The sequence below is a fragment of the Alexandromys fortis genome, unplaced genomic scaffold (assembly GCF_014885135.2).
Source record: "Alexandromys fortis isolate MF-2015 unplaced genomic scaffold, M_Fortis_MF-2015_v1.1 scaffold_94, whole genome shotgun sequence".
In the NCBI taxonomy this organism is placed as follows: Eukaryota; Metazoa; Chordata; class Mammalia; order Rodentia; family Cricetidae; genus Alexandromys; species Alexandromys fortis.
Window position 1 is genome coordinate 4,634,809 of NW_026067979.1, and position 22,484 is coordinate 4,657,292.

Here is a 22,484-nt window from a genome sequence, read left to right on the forward strand (position 1 = left end):
CTGGTTGTGCAGTCTTGGGTCTTTCTGTACTTAGGGCTTTGGTTTATGTTAGGCTGGACCTAGATTCAGACAGTCTGTCTTGAATAATTGCTCTGCTGGGTTTGAAGATGAAGGTGCTTGTCCCAAAGTCATGTTTACCTAGCATCCCCTTTACTGTGTGCCTGCACGCTGTATGAACATTATCTAACAAGCACTGGCCTTTACTGTGTGCCTGCACGCTGTATGAACATTATCTAACAAGCATTGGCCTTTGTTTTCTGCTCGGTTTCTCAAGAACTGGTTCTCTTTCCAATCAACATCCACAGATGTCTCAGGCAGTGAATCCTCCTTCCTCTTCTTACCCTCAGGAACTTACATTCCAATTTTATAAAGCTTTATTTATCTCATTCCCCCGACACACACGTGCACAACTGAGTCTCGCATAACAGGTTCTCTTTTGTATCCCATCCCACACATAACACTGCACATGGTAACAGCGTGCTTGGTAGAATACAGAATGGATAGATGGGTGGATCGATGGAGGCACTGAGGATGGGGAGGTGTGTGTGTGTGTGTGTGTGTGTGTGTGTGTGCATACAGAAGGGGAATAAAGGAAATCTCTTGGCTCCAAAGCAGACCTAGCCCTGCATGACCTTGTGACACATTCAGAACTAAGACCGAAAGATGAAGATGCCTACTTGGTTTTCACTTTAGACCGCACGTTGTTGTATGGGTTCCAAGAAGGACCCATGTATCTTCAAAGTGCTGCTTCTGACATCATCTGTCAGTGCGTGCCCTAGGCTTTGCATTTAGAGCTATCCTTAGCAGATCTCCAGGAGAGGGAACAGGCAAGGCAGTCAGTAACAATGCCTGACACCAAAGATACATGAAGTGGTTCTCACGGTGTATGTGGAAGGATGCCTGCCCACACACCTGAAGACTGGTTTGGTTTTATAGTGCTCCAGTAAGTGATTTCTTAAAGAAAAAAATCTTTTAAATGGCCAATCTGATTTAGTCCATCTCCATGTTCATTCCTCTTTCAAAGGATGTTAGGTAATTCTTAAAGGCCATTTCCAGGTTAAACTTGGCAGTTTCTCTCCCTGTGTCAGAAATGTTCCCAGAGGTACCGAGTCTCAGGAGCAGAAATATCTGTAGACTCCTACTGATCTTCTGCTACCTGACCTGCCCCTGTCCTGCACCTCAGTTGTACTCTAGCTCTTTGGAGGGGTCACAGGCAGCATCTGCACTCACTTTCCAGATAAGATACAAGACTTGCACTGCTCTAACTCAGTGGGAAAATAGTGTTCCCAAAGCAAAGCCAGCAGCAGAATAAACAGCTTTACGTGCAGTGTTACCACGTTAACCTGACATAGTGTACGTGATGGCACATGAGCCACTCTGCCCTCGCCTCTCTTTGCCATCCCAGCGGAGGTTGTCTGCCCTCTGTGATGAGCCAGAGCACTTCCCCCTCCCATCTGCGGACTCTGCTGTGAGAAGAAGCCATTCTGTTAAGATAAACTGTTAACTTTGAAAAGTAAATAATGCATAAACAAGGATGGCTCTTTAGAAAATGTTCCCTTGGGCTCTGAGACCTTTGGACTTAGTCCATGTGACTTTGATAGACATCCATGGAAATGCCTATGAAAGTCCACTTTCACCACAGAGAAGATAAAGGGTTTCAGCTGCAGCAGAAGCTCAGGTTTGAGGTCTAAGGCTTCAGTGGAACCCCAGAGACACATTCCTCAATGTATATTTGCAGAGAATGGAACCTTTAAAAGGGTTTGCACTGTAGAACACCCTTGCCACCGGCCTCCAAGCAGCCAAGATATGGAGCCAAGATGGCTGCCTAGAATTGCTATGAGGAAGTCTCTGACCATCGCTGCCAGAAACTTCCAGATTCTAACTCAGTGAGTCTGAGCTGGAGCTCGTTCTCCAGATAGTCTTGGGCTTTATGCCCTTAGATGGAAGGATACAGTGTTGAGGAGAAAAAAATATGGATGCTCAGATCCTATCAAAAGTATTTGTGTGTCTTTGTCAAAATAGATGGGAAAGGACAGCCTGTGAGACATGCCACCTCAGGTGCAGAAACCAAATGTCCCGGGAGGAGACAGTGTCCACAGATACACCCTAACATGTTGTATCTACATCTAAAATCAGGAGCTTTTTCTTTTCAGTAGTACTCTTATACTTAGTTTGGAATTTACATACAATATTTACAGTTATTTATGGGGCACAATGCGGTGTTTCAGTATATGGATAAGTCGTAGGATCATCAAATGATATAATTGATACATCTATTACTGTGACTACTTCTTTGTGTTGAGGACACTTCAATTCCTCCTTTAGCTAGTTTAAAAGAAGTATCCGTTAATACTACGGATACTCTGATGTGCTGTAGATCCCCAAACTTTTTCTTGCTCATAGGAACCTTCCACCCTCTGACTTCCCTACACCTGTCCATCTAGCCTCTGGCCACCGACAGCCTCACTCTCCACTCTGAAGTTTGGCTTTTAGAATCCATACGGAAGTGATATCATGTCACATTGGTCTTTCTAGACCGACATGCTCCAGTGAGCACAATGTCCTGGAAGTCCATCCCTGTGGTCGCAGGGGACAAGGACTTCCTGTAAAAATCAACATCTTTTAAAGAGACAGAGTGAAGGACGTAAAAGTCTAAATAAGTTTATATCTGACAGAGAAATAATTTCATAAGCGATTTTACTGGATAGTTTATACTGTGAAAGGTTCACCTGCCTGATGTTTGGGTTCTGAGGTGGCTTAGGAATCACAGGGGTTAAATCTTTGTTTCCAGCTGCTCCTTATTTGCTTCAAGATGGAGTTCAAGTCATGTTCCCGTAATGAAGCATGATTAATAAAAACTCAGAGACAGTTATTGGGGTTCAATCTGAAGACCAGTAAAGCTAAGCAGCCAGGCACTGGCTCTTACTTCGACCTCAGTCCAAAAATTGTGATCCTGCCTCCAGGAAACTTCAGAATGAGACTGGGGCTGAGAGCTGTCTCCTCCCGTTTTATAATTTTCTCTAGTTCTGGGATTAAGGGTGTGCATCACTACCGCCTGGTTTCTATGGTAAGCTAGTTTGTGGCTACTGGGATTAAAGGTGTATGTCATTGTGGCTACTAAGATTAAAGGTATGTGCCGTTGCCGCCTGGTCTGTAAGTCTGGCCAGTGTGGCTGTTTTACTTTTCTGATCATCAGGCAAGCTTTATCTATTAAAATACAAATGAAATGCCACTTTACTGTAAGGTGCCAGATTTCTCCAGCATGAAAGGCTGCTTGTTAGTAAATATAATTCTCTATTCCTGCCAAATCCCAGCGCTTATAGGTCAGCAGAGGAATTTTCAATGGGGCAAGGGCCTGTCAATGTGCCACCTAAGGTGACTAGTGGCGGCAGATCTGACCCTGGCTGCAGGAATGGGATGATGGGGCTCACAGACACAGACCCACCTGCTCTCCGCTGGGCAGGTTTGAGACACACTTACCACTGAGGGTCTCAGAGAAGCCGGTGTAAAAACACTTAGAGCATCCAGAGCCACGAGGCGCGATGGCGTGCCCTTAAAGCCTGGCACCTCTTCCTGTCTCTGAGAGGCCAAGAGAAGGCATTTGTATGACCTAACCAAAGCTAGTGAGCCGAGAATGCTCTAATCAACATCTGCAGTGATTCTCTAATAAAATAATGAGTCATCTATCATGCAAGTTTTGATGTATTTCTTTCTGTTACTCAGGAGTTCCCTACCATGATTTTACTTCTCCAAGTGTGGCAAGATTTGTGCCACACACTGCCTTCCAGGGGGAAGAGCCGTTGAGGTGGTGGTGGCAGTGAGGGAGCTGCTCCCCTGGTGTCCAGAGGGAAACTGCTTTCCTGTGGTCAGCAGAGGTGGAATTCTCTTGTATCTGCACATGATGGGTTCTTCTTGTAGAGCAAGGAGTAAGAAGAAGGACTGGCTTGCAAGCCAGACCTGCTGCAGTAGGAAAGAGGCCCCATGGCCTGGAGATTGTATAGCCACAGGAAAAGAGATAAAGAGAACCTGTGGATTCTGGTTCCCCAGCTGTTCCTTGCATGCCCTGCTTCTAGACAAACCTAGGCCTAGGTGGGCAGCGTCTGAAAGATGAGCTATCTCTGAATTGTTCCTAGGGAATCCTTCAGCCAGGTGCCAGTGACCCCAGATTAACCTTCCCAGTTCCCCCATTCACTTTCAACTTGTGCTAGCTGCCTGCTTAGCATCTTGGCGCTGAACTTGAAAGTGAGGGAAGGTGACCTGAAGAAAACTTGCTTTCTTCCTAGCTGTCCCCTCCCTTCATTAAAATAAACAAACTAGGCTGCCTCTCCCTCTCCCCACCCCCCATCCCCCTCACATTTACCAATGGGTTCTGTGGCCTGGACCATGGGCAGGGCAGCCACTCATGCAACAAGACAAACTCAAAGTCAACTTTATCTCTCATACTTCCTAAGTTCCAATCATGTATTCCCAGGCAACCACTGGAATTACTCTGTAAAAGATACTGTGCCATATTCCTTATTTAGAGAGATGCACGAGATGACAAATTTTACTTAGAGCCAATTAAAGAGGAATTATGTATGAAGAAGTGGAATGGAGTTTGGCTGAATCTTACCAAGAGGTTCACCAGGGGGGAGGGATGCATCATTCTAAGACTAGACAGAGGACGGATTAGTTTGTTGATGGTGAACGGAGAGCCACGGAGTGCACTGTGATGTGAGGTCCCAAAGAGAACCGCTGGCCGAGCAGATGGGTCACCATGGCTGGTACAGGAGGAGAAAAGAGTGGGTGTGTCACACGTGGGCAGGCTGCAGAGAGGTCTGGGGTATCCCATGAGGTTTGCAGACCATCCGTCTAGGATGCAAAGTCATCTGCTGAGAATGCGAAGAGAAGGAAAGAGCCCCTGGCTTGGGGACACTTGTTTCCTGTTGCTCTCTCCTCCCCCGCATAGAGCCTTGGAATGGTTCTTCCCTCTGCCCAAGATGCTCTTTCCCGGGACTTTCACATGGCTGGTGACTCTGTGACATTAAGATCTTAGTCTAAATGTCATCTCTTCAGAGAGGGTCTCCATGACCTTAAAATCTACCATAGCCACGCCCTTCAGTCACAGCTGCATCCCACTTGACCTCTCTGAAGAGCCTTATTATGGGATGTTTAGCTTACTCGTTGGTTTACTAGCTTCTGTGTGTATTACTGAGTCTCCACTAGACCTCTCAGGCACACCGGGTCTTGTATGGATGAAGCTTGTTAATGAATAAGTGTAAGCTCCTCTTTCCACCCCAGGAAAAATGTAAATACACTCATCTATTAGCCTCTAAGGTCTGATCCAGGAGCCTTGGAGATCCCCAAATTTGCACTTGCTCAAGTCCTTTGTATAAAAGCTGCCTAAAGCGTGCTCAGGGCCTGAGCACATCTTCCCCACCAAATGCCAGGGCTCCATCAAAGGATAACGGCAGAGAAATGACTGCACATTCAACACAGCCTCAGTTTTTTTTCAGATGTTACAAATCTGACTGTGAACCCATAGGGATGTCATGATGAACTGCAAAGAACCTAGTTTATGTGTATGGACTTTAGTCAGCCAAGGGCTAAATCCTGTTAGGGAGATTGGTGTGTATGTTTGTGTGTGTGGATGTGTTAGTGTGTGTGATATGTTTAAGTGCATATGTATGTCATGGGCATGTGTGTATATCTGTATGGATATATACATGGCTGTGCATGGGCATGTACCTGAGCATACAAGTGCATATGTGTGTGTGCATAGGCACACAAATGGTTGTTTTCGAGGTGTATGGTTGTATATGCAGTCTTCATGGGTGGGAGTATGCATGAATTATTGCCTTAACTTAGGTGGAGGAGAAGCTTCCAGCTTTTTTTTTTTTTTTTTTTTTTTTTTTTTTTTTTTTTTTTTTTTTTTGCTAGACGGATAACCCAAGTCCCTTATGCTCTGTCCGCTCATTGCTATAAAGATGTCTTTGCATCCCCCAGGCCTCTCAGAATGTCCTTCCCTTGGCACCAGTCCTCCAGTCCTTTCTCAGTGAATTTAGTCTACTAAAAACCACAGCCTCAGATGAGTGCTGTGAGTGTCTGAGCCGAGCAGTTCAAGAAAGAGCCTGTGGCATGAGTAGAGAATCCAGATTTCACTGGTCTTCCCAGATGTGTAGACCAGGCTGAGAGTCTCTGTGGCCCCTAGTCAGATGCTCTAATCATCCAGGGCAAATATATGCAGACTTTCAACCTGGGGACAAATGCAGCATCCCTCATCTTGACCGGACCCTTTTTGTCTTTGGGAATAGCTTCTATGTATGATTCCTTTAAAAAATCCCAACCCCTTTAAAGAATGATTCTAATTAGAAAAAAAAATCCTTATTTAGTCTTTAAAAACACTCAAAACCCCCTTTATAGTCTTAGTTAAAAATAGTTCCTGGAGATTTGTATTTTTTCTGCTGTCTGCTTCTCCCTCCACCCCTAATGCGACAAAACCAAGGCACTGAATTCTGTAAGATCCAGTCAACACAGAAGCCTCTTAAAAGACAGGAAGCCACAACACCATTAGGCAAGCAACTCAAGACCCCTGTCCTGGTCAGGAAATCCTGTGATGACCAACAAAGATAAACTCGAGAAGGAAGAGAGATGCCAGAGCTCTGATCATCACCCATCCCCACCTCTGTCCTAGTTTGCTTCTGTGGTTCCATAAAACTAGCTAGCAACAGAGAAGGCTAGAACTCGAAAAAAATCTAGATAGATCATAGCAAAGATTGTTAATTGTCCTGGTAGCTTTCTTCTTGTTGTAAAAGGATGGTTGCAGGTAGGGAGCGTAGGGCAGAGTATAACGTAAGAAGTACAGATTGTCACTGGGACCCCAAGACTGGGGATATTATCTGTGTACTCCTTCAGGGAAATTGGAGTGACTTAGACTTGCTACCAAGAGACCTTGGGGCTGGTCATTTTACTGATTGGTGAAGCCGACCCCGGTGACCGACTCACAGACTAGGAACCTTGGGACCCCAGAAGAATGAACTGCTACATTCTCTGTTTTTCCATTTCTTTAGGCTGGAGCAGAAAAGATGGATTCAGAGGAGGCACTGATCTATGAGGAGGACTTAGATGGAGAAGAAGGCATGGAGGGTGAGCTGGAAGAAAGCACAAAACTAAAAATGTTCCGCAGGCTTGCCTCTGTCGCCTCCAAGCTGAAGGAGTTCATCGGCAACATGATAACCACGGCAGGCAAGGTCGTGGTGACCATCCTGCTGGGCTCCTCGGGTGAGTGTGTCCCACAGTGGCTTCGCCCTGAGATAGTCACAGGCTGGGATGTGCACAGTGAAAGACAGGATTAAAGGGGCAGACAAAAACAATGGATTCCAGACCCTTGTAAAACCAGCCACTTGGGAAACCGACTTAGCCTCATTGCTCCAGCCCATTTCTAGTCTTGAGGCTTTTAGAAAAAATCTGCTAATCTCTGTCAAATCATCTTTTCCGTTTCTAAGTGAGTTCATTTTATATGTTTAGATTAAAATAAGAGCTATTTCTCTTCCCAGAAAGTTTGAACTCTGATCTGTTGGCAATTAGTTATTTGAGTTGTACAGGGCCAGCCGTATCTTTATATCGTGGAGTATTTGAAATCTTAATTTAACTCTCCAGGATATACAGTTTTTCTTCCCAAGTTAGATTGCAATCTTCCTCCACAGACAGTAACTTCCTCTAAATGTTGGCCACATTTTTCCATAATAATGTCATCCAGTGCTACCTCAACTTTCCCCTCCTCCCCTCCCACTGCCTACCACACTGGGAACTATTTTTTCCTGACATTTCTTTTATTTTTTTTCCTTTTTTTATTAAGAATTTTTTAATGCAATCTTTTCTCATGTTACTTAGCTATCCCCATTCCTACTCCCTCCCCTCCTCCTGCCCCACCCTCCTCCCCACCCCTCCATCCACTCCTCAAAAATGGTAAGGCTTCCCATAGGGAGTCACAAAGTCTGACACTTTACTTCAAGGCAAGACCAAAGCCCTCCCCACTATATCTAGGCTGAACAAGGTATCACTCCAAAGAGAATGTGCTCCTAGATGCCAGTTCAAGCACTAGGGATCAATTCTGGTCCCACTGCCAGTGGCCCCACAGACTGCCCAAGCCTCACAACTGTCCCCCAAATTCAGTGGTCCTTTGTGGATTCCTCCTCTATCAGTCCAGAGTCAGTGAACTCTCACAAGCTCAAGTCAGCTGTTTCTGTGGGTTTTATCATCACGGTCTTGACCCCTTTGCTCATATTATTGCTCCTCCTTTTTTTGGACTGGTGTCTGGCAGAAACCCAGTGCTTCCCTGTAGATCACTTGGATAGGTAGGATCAACAGTAAAAATGGCAATCCTACCAAAAACAATCTGGGAACTTCTTAAAGTGGGCTCTCTCAGACTAAAGTTCCAAAGGTGAAATAACTCCCCCTTAGTAGGGGAAAAAAAACAAGAAGGAAGTACAATTTTTGTGCAAATTAAACCCAGTATTTTATTTGAGAAGTCTGTTCAAAGTCCCTGATAAAGTTGCTTTAAACCTTATATAAATGAGTTACCTCATCAGATAGAACAAATTGTAATGAGACTATAGTGTCCACAATATATAATGGTTTTTTTTTTTATAAATCTTAGCTGGAAAAAAGTCCATTACCATGGTCATGCAGACAGCCCTGATTAAAACTCAGTGGACCATAAAGCAAAATCAAGGGGCTGGACAAATGGCTTAGTGGCTTCCTGCTCTTCCAGAGGATCCAAGTTAGGACCCTAATACCCACATCAAGTGGAGGCGGCTCACAACCACCTATAATTCCAGTTCCACCTATTAAATTCTTCTGATTTCTACTCACACCTATAGGTGTGTGAGTGAGAACATACACACATGTACATGCATGCACACAACAACTAAAATGGACACCTGCAGGTGTGTGAGTAAGCACACACATACATGCACATACACACAAAAAACTAAAATGGATATCTACAGGTGTGTGAGGACTCACACACCTGCACAAGTGCACACACACACACAAACTATGATAGACATCTACAGGTATGTGAATGAGGACATATACACAGACACACAAAACTGAAATAGACACCTATAGGCATGTGAGGATATGCCACACATGCACGTGCACACGCGCACACACAAACACACACACTAAAATAAATCTTTAAAAAGCAATAGACATGAATGTGAGACAGAAATCTGTAGGGAAGAGGAGAGCAGTGGGGAGCAGGGAGAGGGTTGAGGTGAGAGAGGTCCAGTATGTATTATGTGCAAGTGTGAAACTGTGAAATAAAATTTTAAGTAATAAAAAAAATTGGTAAAAAGCACACTGCTCTAGAGAAGAGCTGGAGTGAGTGTACGTACATTCCTGTAACTTGGAGGACACATTAGAAAAGGAAAACACCGAGTGTGCGTATACAGTTGTACTGGTCAGAAACAGAGGTGTTTCTCAGCTCGGATCTGAGCCAGGGCTTCCTCCTCACTGGTCTGAACTGAGCTCATAGCCTTACTCACTGCACGTGTGGCTTCTTCCTACAAATGGTAGAGCGTTGAGGATCTGATGATGTCGACAGATTCTGGTTAATGGTGTTTAAATCTTGATCAATAGCGAAAGTACACGATGGGAATTCACATCATTTCCAGCCAGTGCACTCACCGATTGGCAAGCAAACGTCCTGCCCTTTTCCCCGTGTCATGGTTGTGTTTTTTTTTTTTTTTTTTTAATCTCCGCAGGCATGATGCTGCCGTCCTTGACCTCAGCCGTGTACTTCTTTGTGTTTCTGGGTCTGTGCACCTGGTGGTCCTGGTGCAGGACTTTTGACCCGTTGCTGTTCGGCTGCCTTTGTGTCCTGTTGGCGATCTTCACTGCTGGACACCTGATTGGGCTCTATCTGTACCAGTTTCAGTTCTTCCAGGAAGCGGTCCCACCCAATGACTACTATGCAAGGTAGGGGAAACCATCACTCTGTCAGAACGAGGCCACAGCCCTTTGCCACCCCTTGCGGCCTCCGCAATACCTTGTTAATCTGCCAGCTGGTACATTAAGCAAAGATTTGGCACAGCCGGGAAGCAGTCTAGTCCTGTAGTTTTATTGAGAACACAGTCTAGCAGGAAAGGAAGGGTATGCTGGGATAAAGGGTCTGCTGGCATTGGGGACAGGAGCGGCTGCTGTCTGGAGCAGACAGGAGAGACACAGGGTCTCAGCCGAGGACACAAAAACATTTTACAGCATCTAGCTAGACAGAGCTCTCACGGGCCAAACATATCATGGCAAGCTGAGCGTCAGAAGCAATAGCAAATTGCCTGTAGAAACACCTAAAATTAAAAATACTGGAATCCAGGATTTTAGAGAACATGAAATAGATAACTATTTGCCTGAATTGAACATGGTTATTATGCCGACTCCTGGCTTTGAAAATGGGAATTCAAGAACTTAGAACTTTGGGGGAAAATTCTAGGCCACTCACAGTTCAAAGGGGAAACTCCTCCTTGCAGGACAGTGGCAGCTGTCGAAAAGCAAAGGAATGAACGGAGTTGAAAGTTACTCCTTCACATTCCAAATGAAGTGTTTGATTCTGGCCACAGGCTGAAGTCTTTCCTTAAGTGTTGTAGGGGTGAAGACATCTGCCCTGTTGCCTCACCACTGTCTCCAGCTGCAAAGGGAAGCAATGTACAGAGTGCTCGACACCTTCATCAGTGGACCAGTGTTGGTATCCCCAACACCAGGAGACCTTGCTATTTTACATCTTGGTGCCTTGCAGTGTTTGAGGGCACAATGTCATGGTGTCCAGTGTTTAGACCCGACCTCCAAACTAGAAGCTACATAAATCTCAAAAATAATTCAGATTGCCCGAGATGAAAACAGCCAGGAATCCCAAAAATATAGTTCTCTATATTCTCTCTCCAAAAATCAGTTTAATTTTGTTTAAAATGATCATATATACAATGTGTCAAGGACAAGGTTGCTTTAAAAGAAAACTGGACACCCAGACACGTGTGCAGGGCATCTCTATGGTGACCCAACAGTAGGTCCCTTAAAGATATTGGGGTTAAGTGAGGGACATTGTGGCTTCTGGATATTAAAGAAATGTAGTTAATTTCTTACATTTATTGCTGATTTCATTATTTGTTAGTATGAGGCTGTCATTATTCTAGGAGCTACACTTAAGAATTAAGTGTTGTGATGAAATTTAAACATCACAAATTTTTTGTTTGGATAGCTTAGCAACAAGAATGACAGATTGTAGAAAAAGACACGGGGAGTAGCCAGCATTGTTTGCATGCTCAGTATGGAGTTATCTGTTGTCTGTTCATATGTTCTTTGTCTATCTAAAGTTCACAAGTCCAAGTTACAGAAAAGAAAGGGAACACAAAAGATGTCCGAGAACATGAATGGGAAGAACCAAAATTCCTCTCTCTGCTACACCCTTGGGTGTTGTGCTCTCATTGAGAAGTGAGGAACTTGTCTTGGATAATACGTCAATGTCAGCGGCAGAGGTCTGCAACCCAGTGTGGTTGCTCCATGGTCGTAATTATGAAGAAGAGTGTATAGATGCATTGATTCATGTATAAAGAGCATGCTAGTTTGAGTTCCTGTCCCTATAGAACTAACACATTTTATTAGTCCTAATACCATTTATGTTCAGCTAAAATAGTGTTGGCAATGTACATATGCATGCACATATGTACACACACACACACAGAAGCATGCACACAAAGGTACACACATGAGCATGCACACATGTACTCCAGTAATGCAAACCCAGTTGGATCAACTGATGGTATTAATCTATAAACTTAAGAACTGTAATCCAGTTTAATAAGAGAATCATGCAATATAGACACATTAAAACTTAGGAGTTTCTTTAATGGTGCATAGTGCATGTTTGTTTTGGGTGGAGGTGAATAAATGCTAAACTTTAGTACAGACATTAGCAGTGAGCTCAATGAATCCTTCAGTTTTTTTGGGGCATTTAATTTTTTGGTTTATTGAACATATATAAAATGACTCTGTACTGTTGAAAGGGCTGGCTTTTTAGGGAATGACTTAATTGGAAATGTAAACATCCTCCGTGGGCCAGCTGCCTTCCTCCCTTCCAGGTTAGGTTATTTTCTGCCACCTGGAGGCTGATGGTGGGAAAAAGATGACTTACAGCCATCATGAGAGCACATCTATGTCCCCAGCAGCTTTGCTGTCTGTAAAGAGTCACTTTGTGTCTTACAGGTCATAAATTCTGCCTTAGTTATATGGAGAAGTTGTCCTCTGCTGAAGCAGCCAAGACTAGACTTAAAGAACCAATAGGACCATGTCCTAGCAAATTGTTCTATCAGGACATTGACATTTCAATTTTGTATTATTATAATGTTTCACTAAATATATTATTTTTCTTTTGAGATTCTCTGACAGTTTACAATGTATTAACCATATTAAACTGTGCATGAAGCAGAATGGGTGGTAGACGAGACTTGGCCCTTGCTGTCCTGTGGCAAATATGACAGTAGTGTCACAGGGTTCCATGATTATTTGTTTAAACTGCCACAGAATTAAAATTATGCTTTATTATAGATATTCTGTAGGTCAGTCTGTTATTCCCAGCCCTTACAGCAACCAGCAGCAAGTTATATTGCTCATCAGCATATGAGAAGGACAAAGCTTGGCAACAGTAAACTCCCTTGAAGTTTTGTTTGTTCCCAAATTGAGGATCATGAGATGTTACATTGTATCTTTTTGATATTGAAATTTAAGTCATTAGTTTTCTCCTAAGAATCATTCCAATATGTTGCTGTTAACCCTAAAATTATAAGATCTAATTGAAGAAATCTAACTAGAGACTAACAATGATAGATGATAGATAGATAGATAGATAATTGATAGATAGATGATAGATAGATAGATAGATAATTGATAGATAGATGATAGATAGATAGATAGATAGATAGATAGATAGATAGATAGATAGATGATAGATAGACATACAGACAGATAGATATCATTTTACATGGGCATTATCACTGGTTTTTTATAACCACCAGGACTTGTACTCGTATACTCTTCCAGATAAGTTGATCCTGAAATCAGAAAGCAGTTTTTATCTTCTTTTCAGTCTTCAAGTGGGCAGTCTGGTGGTAATAACCTTTATTTTCAGAAAAAAAAAATTGAAGTCTTTTTTCATCATTTAATACACAACTATGTTGGTGATTATTTGAAAAAAAAATGAAATAAATAGCAAATTACATACTTTTCGAAATGGAATTTTAACTCTCCAAAATAAATTCTGCTGATGCTTTTAGCCTGTATCGTTCACTATTCTTCATATGCGTATAAAGGTAGATTTTAAAAACTTTAAATCCTATCTGTATATTTTATAGCATACCATACTCATTGCTTGTTATTTTCCTGGTTGAGCAGCATTCTCCTAAAATAGACTCTTTGTAGGCTGCAACATGCTTGGCTGCACAGCTGTTGTGTCTTGATCCATCCTCGAGTTTTGACCAGGAGGCTTGTTCCTCATTGTTGCTGTCATAAACAATGCTATGGTGAGCATCACTTAGCTTTACTCTAAGCCAGCCTCATGGTGAGCAGCTGCAACCCTGGTCCTCTTGATTGAGAAAGAGCCTCTGCGGAACTATGAAGTGCTTGATTCTTCTGGAAAGTCCAGAACTTTCCGTAGTCTGGGGTCAGCACTATGTTAATCGACAGAACTATGATGCCGTCATCATGCATGTGCTGTGTGAAAATTCATGTCTGTGAGTAGCACAGCTTGGAGATTCTGTTCCTCTTTAGGTCACTCTGTCATTAAATGTTGTGGCCCCAAAAGATTGCTGGATCCCCTTCTAGGTCCATCCAGTTTATGGTGGAAATTCTCAGTTCTTTTACCCAGCAGAAAACACAGAAGAGATGGCTGGGATGTGTGGGAGAGACCAGGGCTCGTGTGGAAGTTTTATATGGTATTCAGTTAGGAGAGAGGTAGAGGCCACTTCTATCTGTGAGCACAGTGGGGGCATGACCAAGTTTTCCAAAGCAAAGTTCAGGACTCATTATTTGGCAGTGATAAATATATTTATAATGATGAAAATAATGCTTCAAAAATGCATCATCTTAACGGAGTATAAAATGATAGAGAACATTTGGAATGATCTGGTACTAGTCGAGCGTCCCATTAGACCTGTTAACCTGGCTCCAGAAATTTCCTGTGAAAGTGGAGAAGCCTGTGAGGAATGACATCATCAGCAGGGACCTTCTGCTTGAGAGATGAAGTAACAGTGGGAGAACTAAAGGGATGGGGCTGATACCGAGTCCAGCTCCATGTTTGCGGGGAATGTGCAGAGGTGCCCCGGCATCTCCCTGTGAGAAGATCACCAAGCTTAGGAATCTGGGAGCGCAGGACCACTTCTGTGCAGAAGGCCTGAGGAGAAGGCAAGGTTGCAGGTGGGAGACCCTAAGCACGCTGCCTGTGATGATCAGGGAGCTTTATAAGTGCACTGTGCATCATCAAGCCCAGGCACTCATTTCCCTGTAGTCGGTGATGACATCTACTGAAAGCCAATGTCGATAACTTGCTAACATAGCTTTGGACTGCATGTCCTTGGAAGATCATCTCTAAAGCAAGTTTGGGCTAAAAACAGCCTGTGTGTGACATTGGCCCGGCCCCTTGCTCATTTGTCTGAGTTACCTAGAGCAGGTTTTGAGATAGGTGGGGTGCTGGACAGGGAAGTGGGCTGAACTGACTGCTTCTATTCTCCCAGCTGGATCATCAGAACGCATGCCTCCATTTTTTCTCTTCGTGAACATTCCATTCTTACAAAGCACCAGGTGCACTCTCGGGTGTCCCCCCTTCGCCCTGCATTTGTGGAACTTATCGCAACCCCCTCAACTTTTTCCAGCTTGTTCACAGACCCACTAGAAAAGTTGGGCTCTTTTGCTCAAATTTCTGTTTTCATTTTGCTACTTCTTATTTTTTTAACCCTAAATTACAGTTGAAAACGCAACAATGGAAGCAACAGGAAAGATCCCTGGGTCATCCTCATGAAAATAACACTAGTAAATGAACCCACAATGACTTGTGCTGTTATCCTTTATCTGCTAGCTCAATAAATCACTATTAGAAAATGAATCGTGTTTGATGAAGGAAAAGCCCTTGTTTATTTTAGCCTTAATGCCATGTAAACAAAAGAAACAGCAAACTCTGGGAGGCCAACGTCGCAAGCTGACTCTGTGACAAACAAGAAAAAATGTAAAAGACAAACATTTAAAAGTTCAGGGTCATTTGTGCTGTTTGTCCTTTTGTGGGGTAGTGGCTAAGTGTCTTTGTGTGAAAGGGGACATAAAGTCCCACGGTGCGCATCTTTCTCTTCTGGTGTAAAAAGAGCAGAATATGCTCAGAAAATGAAGGAATACTAAGTGTTTCTCTACTAGGAGCCTGAACTTTTCTTGCTTTGCTTAGAAGATCCAGGTGTTTTCAACTGCAGCTGGCATCGCTGGGAATGCCCGGCTTGCATTTCATGGGTCTGAGGACCCGCAAACCGAATCAGCAAATAAAGGCTCAGGTGATTTCAGTTTTCATTTGACAAAATACTTTATGTGAAAAGAACCCAGTGAGTGGCAAGAAAAAAAATCAATGTAGAGTATTTCATTTTAATGTTAGGGAATGTCGACTTGAACCCAAAGCTGTGAGCGCTTCTTTGTCTGTTTGTGACAATAGAGTCAGCACGTCCTATAGCATTGTTTCACTGGCAGTGTGGGAGGGGACACAATTGTAAACAAACACTGATAGCATTTTAGGGAGAATCCTATGATTAAGTGACTTAGTCTGTAGGTCCCAGGCAATGTTTGTGTGCTCATCACAAAGATGAGCAATGGGAGCCAAAGAAAAATGAATTACATCCTCCACAGGTAAATGGAAGTCTATACGTTTAAGTCAATGGGACCTAACCACGTGGACCCCACAAGTCTATCTGGACTGCAGATCACAACACTGTGATCTCCTAGTATGGTGCAAACTCCAATCCTCAGGCAGCAGGGTACTCTACCAGCCATGACACTTGCAGCTACAGCCTCTAACTGGCTACAGGACCTTCGTCAGGGCTATTGATTAAGTCCTGTAACTACCATCTTCCCCATTTTTTCTTCCAGACTTTAGACTTGGATTAAATGCTGTGGACAAGAATTTTTTCTCCCTTTGCCTACCTCTCAGGAAAAGTTTATCTTAGAATTTTACAGAGAAGATGTCTTCTGTTCTGCAGCGACAGCTAGAATTTCTTTCAGTTGGTCAGACGATGTAACTCATTCAACACAGTCCATAGCTGTGACATCAGCTAACCTGCAGACCCTTGACCACAAGTCGTGACCTTCTGTCCATAAGTTCTCTTCACTTCCATCAAGAATTACATGGGCCCCACAGTCTCAAAAATACGACAGTAAGAGCGTGATACTAATGCTTCACAGCTTAGGAATCTAGAATCCTGGCCTTGCCCTTTCCTGGGCAGAGCAACTGTACTCGGAACAGGTCCCCCCACTTTTTGTTAAATAGGCATGGGAATGTAGCCTCGCAAGAGTGGCGCTATTGCATTAAGAGGATAACACATTCCAAGTGCATGGTGATATGAGGATACTAAATTTATAAAAAGGGAAGGAAGGAAGGAAGGGAGGAAGGAAGGAAGGAAGGAAGGAAGGAAGGAAGGAAGGAAGGAAGGAAGGAAGGAAGGAAGGAAGGAAGAAGCTTTTTAGTGTTTAAAGTCAAACTCACGGTGTGAGCCCTACATCCCATATGACCTTGAGGTCCTGAGCACATAGAGTTGGACAGCCTTGCCACTGGAAAGTCTCTCCCCCTCCATATTTAACTCACTGGCTCCTTCTCAAAGCCTAGCTTGGCTATTTCCTTCTAGAAACATCCTCCTTTTGTGATGAGGAAGTATTTCCTTCTGCTCTGCTCCCCTCTGAAAACATTTTCCTTGGTATTTGCTGCAATGAACCATAGTAACTCAGTGTGTCCCTGGGTCCTGGTTCTCAGGGACCGTGAAAAGATCCTGTGTTCTGGAAGGTTACACACTGGGCTCCCAGATCTTGGTTCAACCTTTTTATTTCTCTCATGGCTTCCTCCCAAGCCTTGTATTTTAGTCCTTTATATATCATCAGGCACAAAGCAAAGACTTCCTGAATTCCAAAACCTCAGAGGCAGCCATGATGGGGTAAGATGATATATAAGAAAATGGTTTCCTAAGAAAGGTCACTGTTGATTTTAAAATACCTACTGACCCCCTGACTTTATGCTCCATGTCTGAGAGCTTGTCTATACAAAGGTAGCTAAGAAACTAAGAAACATTATGATTGTAGCAGTGACATTCTCTAGGTGCCGTGTCGCTAAATACATAGTGTTTCCTTTTAAAATGATTTAGGGTAGACATGGCGATGCAGTCTTAGGAACCAGCACCTGGGATCACAAGGCAGGAGGATTTAGGACTTAAGGCACAGTATATATAAAAATGTAACAATATTCATAGCAGACATTGCTCTATCAATTTCCATTATTGGCTTCCCCTTTTCTAGCTTGGATATCCAAATAATGGTAGCCTCGTAGAGTGAGTTGAGAACACTGACCTTTGAAATGACTTGAGAATTATTTTCTCTTCTTTGATGATTAGCATCGCTGTTATAAAAAAAAAAAAATAGAAACCACCAAGTTTGATCTGATTGACCAAGGGAAAGCATTTGGGAGTTTTCCTTATTAGAAATTTTTCTAGCCCCACCAAAATTCAGTTTCCGTTGTGGCTATAAGACTTTTTGAGTTTCAGTCGTTTGTGTCTTTCAAGGAATTTGCCTTTGTGTATATTTTCAAATGCGTTGTTGTGGTGACACTCGGTGTGGGGTCCTGACTTGAAGCCAGGAGATCTGACACACCACTAGTGACCTTTCCGGTCACTGAGCTTCAGAGCTGCATGTGTTCTCGCAATAACGCGGATGCTTTGCCAGGTTGTCATGAGGCTCATGACGGAGAAGCACACCACATGCTTGCTGTGGATCTTCTCTTCCAGGGTGCACATTACTGATTATGAACACTCAAGAACTCAAAAATGAGTTACTTAAACTCATACTGACACTGCAGCCACTTAAGAGAAATTTTATCTGTAACAGAAATGCCTATACATCCTGCCTCTTGTCTAGTATCCCCTAGAAGATGCAAGACTTACTATCTCAAGAAATAGCTCAGGGCATGGAAGATCACAGGGTCCATAGCATCCTGCTTCTCACTCACTTCTTACATTTTCCCCATGGTGAGATGCATCCAGGCGAGGGGAAGAAGCCCAAGATTTAAAATCTGCTCAGCAAGTGTAAACACTCTTGTGAGTCCTAGGTGTGACATCAGAGAAGCAATGCCTGTAATAGCTGCACTGCACAGAAAACATTTCCAACTGGCCCCAGTGTGTTCACAATCATCACAGCCCCGAGTATGGAGCATTTCTGCCGGGTACAAAGTTGCCCCTGGGACAGAATGCTATTCTAAAGCAGTGTTCCACAAATGTAGCCTAACACTCAATTGCAGCAAATTGGAGCACAGTGAAGACATGCCTGTGCCTTTAAACACTTCAAAGGAATGATGCAGATCCCAGGGGACTCGGGGTAAAGTTTTTCCAAGCTTGCAAAAACAGTGTAGTGTGAAATCTGTCAGATTAACATTTTCTCACACACATGGAAACATGTTTAAAGTCTAAGTAAGAAACTAATGAAAAGGGAAGGTTCTGTCTTGGCTGTGTTTTCTGTATGATGCAATGCAGGGGAGGACTCGGAGCCCAAAGTACCAAAAGCTCAAATGGGAAAGGCAGAATTATACTCAGATCTATGGAATGCCATGGAACTTGAGAGTTTTTTTTTTTTAAGTAAGATTCCTTAAAAGTGTTTTCAATCTGGTTCTAACTGAGCCATTGGCCTAACATGGAGGAAATGTCGTAAGATGGTTCGACGCCGAAACATTGCTTTCTGTGAACGTCTGAATAGCTCCTGTTTTTCTGAAAGGGGATCCTTGATCTCAGCCATAATTACAATGTCATTCTTCAGCACTCACCAGCAATTCGATTTTGGCCTTTTGTTTGTGCCCCAGAATTTTGGACCGAGGAGGCTTTGACAGCCCCCACCATTGGTTCTGAAAGGCTCTTGCTTTGCACTGGGATGCCCCTGAATCCCAAGCCCATCTCTGCTCTAGACTTGGATAACTGTCATGGAGGTCAGACATTGCTATGGTACCAGGTCTCAGGTTCCCTGTCTGTCAGTTCAGGTACCCTCTCCGCTATTGCTTATGGTCTCAGCTGGGGTCATCCTTGTGGATTCCTGGGAATTCCCCTAGTGCCAGGTTTCTTGCTAGCCCCATAATGGCTTCCTCTATCAAGATATCTCTTTCCTTGCTCTCCCTCTTTGTCCTTTCCCCAACTTGACTATCCCTTTCCTTCCAAGTTCTCCTCCCTTTTCGTTTTCTCCCCTCCTCCTCTCCTTTTACCCTCCCTTCTCCTGCCACCCCCACACTCCCAGTTTTCTCAGGAGATCTTGTCTATTTCTCCTTTCGAGAGGAATCTATGTGTGTTTACTCTTAGGTTGCTCCATCTTACCTAGCTTCTCTGGGGTCGTTAACTATAAGCTGGTTATCCTATGCTTTATGTCCAATATCCACCTACGAATGAGTACATACCATGTTTGTTTTTCTGGGTCTGGGTTACCTCACTCAGGATGGTTCTCTCTAGTTCCATCCATTTGCATGCAGATTTCAAGATGTCATTGTTTTGTTGTTTTTTTTAACCGCTCAGTAATACTCCATTGTGTAAATGCACTACACTTTCTTTATCCATTCTTCGGGTGAGGGGCATCAAGGTTGTTTCCATGTTCTGGCTATTACAAATAATGCTAGTATGAACATAGCTGAGCAAATGTTCTTGTAGTATGGTTGAGCACCCTTTAGGTATGTGCCCAAGAGTGGCATTGCTGGGTCTAATGTAAGAAGTGGACATGGATATTCTAAAGGACAAACAGTACTCTTAGATAAGAGCAGAAGACCGTAGGCTTGGCTGAAATCTGTCCACAGCTGTGAGTGCTCCCAGTGGTTCTTTATCCTTTCTTTGATTGCAGATGAAAGAAGTATACTTGGCAAACACCCTGATCTTAAGAGTAAGGCATAGTTACAGTGCTCATAATTCTACACACTCTCCCAAACATCCCCCTGGGTGCCACATCTCAGTATCTCTGTATGGACATTATGAGGAGACATGTATGAAAACATATATATGAAGAGATATATAACCCCTCTGTAGGGGTGCATAGTTCAAAATCATCTTAAACAGGACTCATATAGACTCTTGTTTACTAGAGCCAGCATAAGCAAAGCATATATCATACTTCACAGCAATAATACTTAGGCCAGCAGCAGCTAGAATATTTGGAGCACATATTCTATGTCAGGTACTGTGGTATTACATCTCTATACATGACATCATATAACCTAGAAATTACCAACAAAGTATGAGATTAACAACAGATGAATCGCGTTTTCAAATGAACTGCTTTCTAGTTCCCAATGTTTTCCGATTGTCAGTAAATTGTGTCTTGGCATGAGAAGTAGGGAGGGGTGTCGGGTAGACGTTGGAAAGGCAAGGTAGAGATAAGTGACTGCTTGTGATCTTCTCAGCTCATATACACCGATTTGAAGTAGATCCATAAGCTTTAGAGTCAGTCGACCAGTCAGCACGGCAAGGTATTGTTTGCCTGCTGGGGAATGGCTTTACTATCCACTGTTGAGACTCAGCATTATGCATCCCAGCAATAACCAGAAGGAAAGGAGCAGAGCCAGGATGCTGAGGGGAGTGAGCCCAGAGACAGTAAACCGGCTGAGAGGGACTCCTCTGCACTGTGGGGATTGCTGAACGCAGTACCTCAGTGGGAAAACCATCACAGACGATGCATTAAAGCAGAAATTCACTTTTGGATTCTAACTGGGAGAAATGGAAATGACCCTGACAGATGGGGTCCATTTGTGTGAGCTTCTAATACTGCACTGCCAGAGTACACAAATGATTTTTACAGTGGAAACAACACAAAGGCTCCTGTTGGCTCTCCGAAGTGGAGCATTTATTTGAAGACTCGCTGATCAGAGTTGGGCTTCAGTGAAAATTGCTATAATGTAAATGATCCCTGGAACAACTGGGTTAGGAGTTTCACTGTGTAGCTAAGTTTAGCCCCAGGCATATTGCCAGCACATTATGTTCATATTTTAATGAAACAAAGGCATAAAGCCTGCTAGAAACATGGAGAACAGCTATCTGGAAGGTTTCTCTGGCTCTGTAGCTACATCTATTTTGTATCTGATGACAAACACCTTAGTGGCTTCTTGCTCAATATTCTAAATCTGGAATGTCTGTTTCTCATTCTGCTTTCTACCTCCTTGCCAACACACAGGATTCATTTGTGTAGCCTAGGAGCAAGGAAAGCTTTTTAGTCCATCTGAGATGCCCTATAACGCAAATACAAGACTACATAGCTTCTTCACAAGCTTGTCTCAGGACCTGAGACTGAGAAGTCAAGGTAGAAGGGACTGTAGCCTTGGAATAGGGTCAGGTGAAGTGTCTGAAGTCACAGGTGCTTGGCTTTTTGCAGTGTGCTCCCATGGCAGAGAGGCTAAGAGGGCCTCAAGGACCTCTTTTACAAGGACACTAGTAAGAATAGGTGAACAGAAAGCAAACCCTACTGAGAGCATTACAGAAAAGGGAAAGAGTGGGTGAAGAGAAGATAGACCAGGACGTTGAGATTTCATAAGTAGGAAAATAAAGCTCTCAGCCTGAATGAGAGGGGGCTTGAGTGGATTGCCAAAGATTGCTTATCCAGGGACATTTTATTAGGTTATGGCAAAAGACTATAATAATGTCATTAGCTAGCCAGTTAGAACCCCCACCCCACCCCACTTAATATATGATCTCCAGGTTCAACCAGAAAGACGCTCATGTTGGTTTCTCATGTCCACCCATTCAGGCATGGTTGAAGTTCCCTTTATCCATATCTGACTCTGGACTGGTTAACTTGTTGGCCTTAAATGTCTGCTAGCCTCTAGTCAGCCCCTAGTGTTGCTGCTGCTGACTCTGAAGTGTCTCAGGTACAGTTAATCACCCTAAGCTCTTTGTTTCTCCAGACGACCAAGAAGCATTCCAAGATGCTGTTACTTAATTCCTGTCTACAAGGATGATCTGAAGTCTCTTCTGTAAGATGGGCGGAGGCTTTCTTAGAAGCCAGTTTCCCTTGAAATTTAGACAGTCATAATTAGCTGCAGTAGAAGTAAAAAATATGGAAGGCTGGTAGTGTCTTGTCTGGATTTCCAGAAGGCTTTATTGGGGTGGCAGGACCAGAGCTTTGTCCCTCTTATCTCTTTAGCTGGGTTCTCTCATGTTAGCTACAGGCCCTCGTTTGTTCTTCTCAGTGCTGCGGACATTGTCATGCTG

At 43.5% G+C, this 22,484-nt stretch overlaps 1 protein-coding gene across 5 annotated transcripts in view; it reads left to right on the forward strand.

Annotated features, from left to right (window-relative positions):
- The window catches only part of Piezo2 (piezo type mechanosensitive ion channel component 2), a 340,070-nt gene that overhangs the window by 203,422 nt on the left and 114,164 nt on the right, over nt 1-22,484 (forward strand). For all 5 annotated transcript variants that reach the window (XR_007594600.1, XM_050157961.1, XM_050157964.1 and 2 more), the window contains exons 6-7: nt 7,050-7,260; nt 9,750-9,963. Coding sequence is in view for 4 of the 5 variants with exons in the window: in XM_050157961.1 (XP_050013918.1) it covers nt 7,050-7,260; nt 9,750-9,963 (425 nt within the window). In the remaining variant the exon portion in view is untranslated. The remainder of the gene's footprint in view (nt 1-7,049; nt 7,261-9,749; nt 9,964-22,484) is intronic.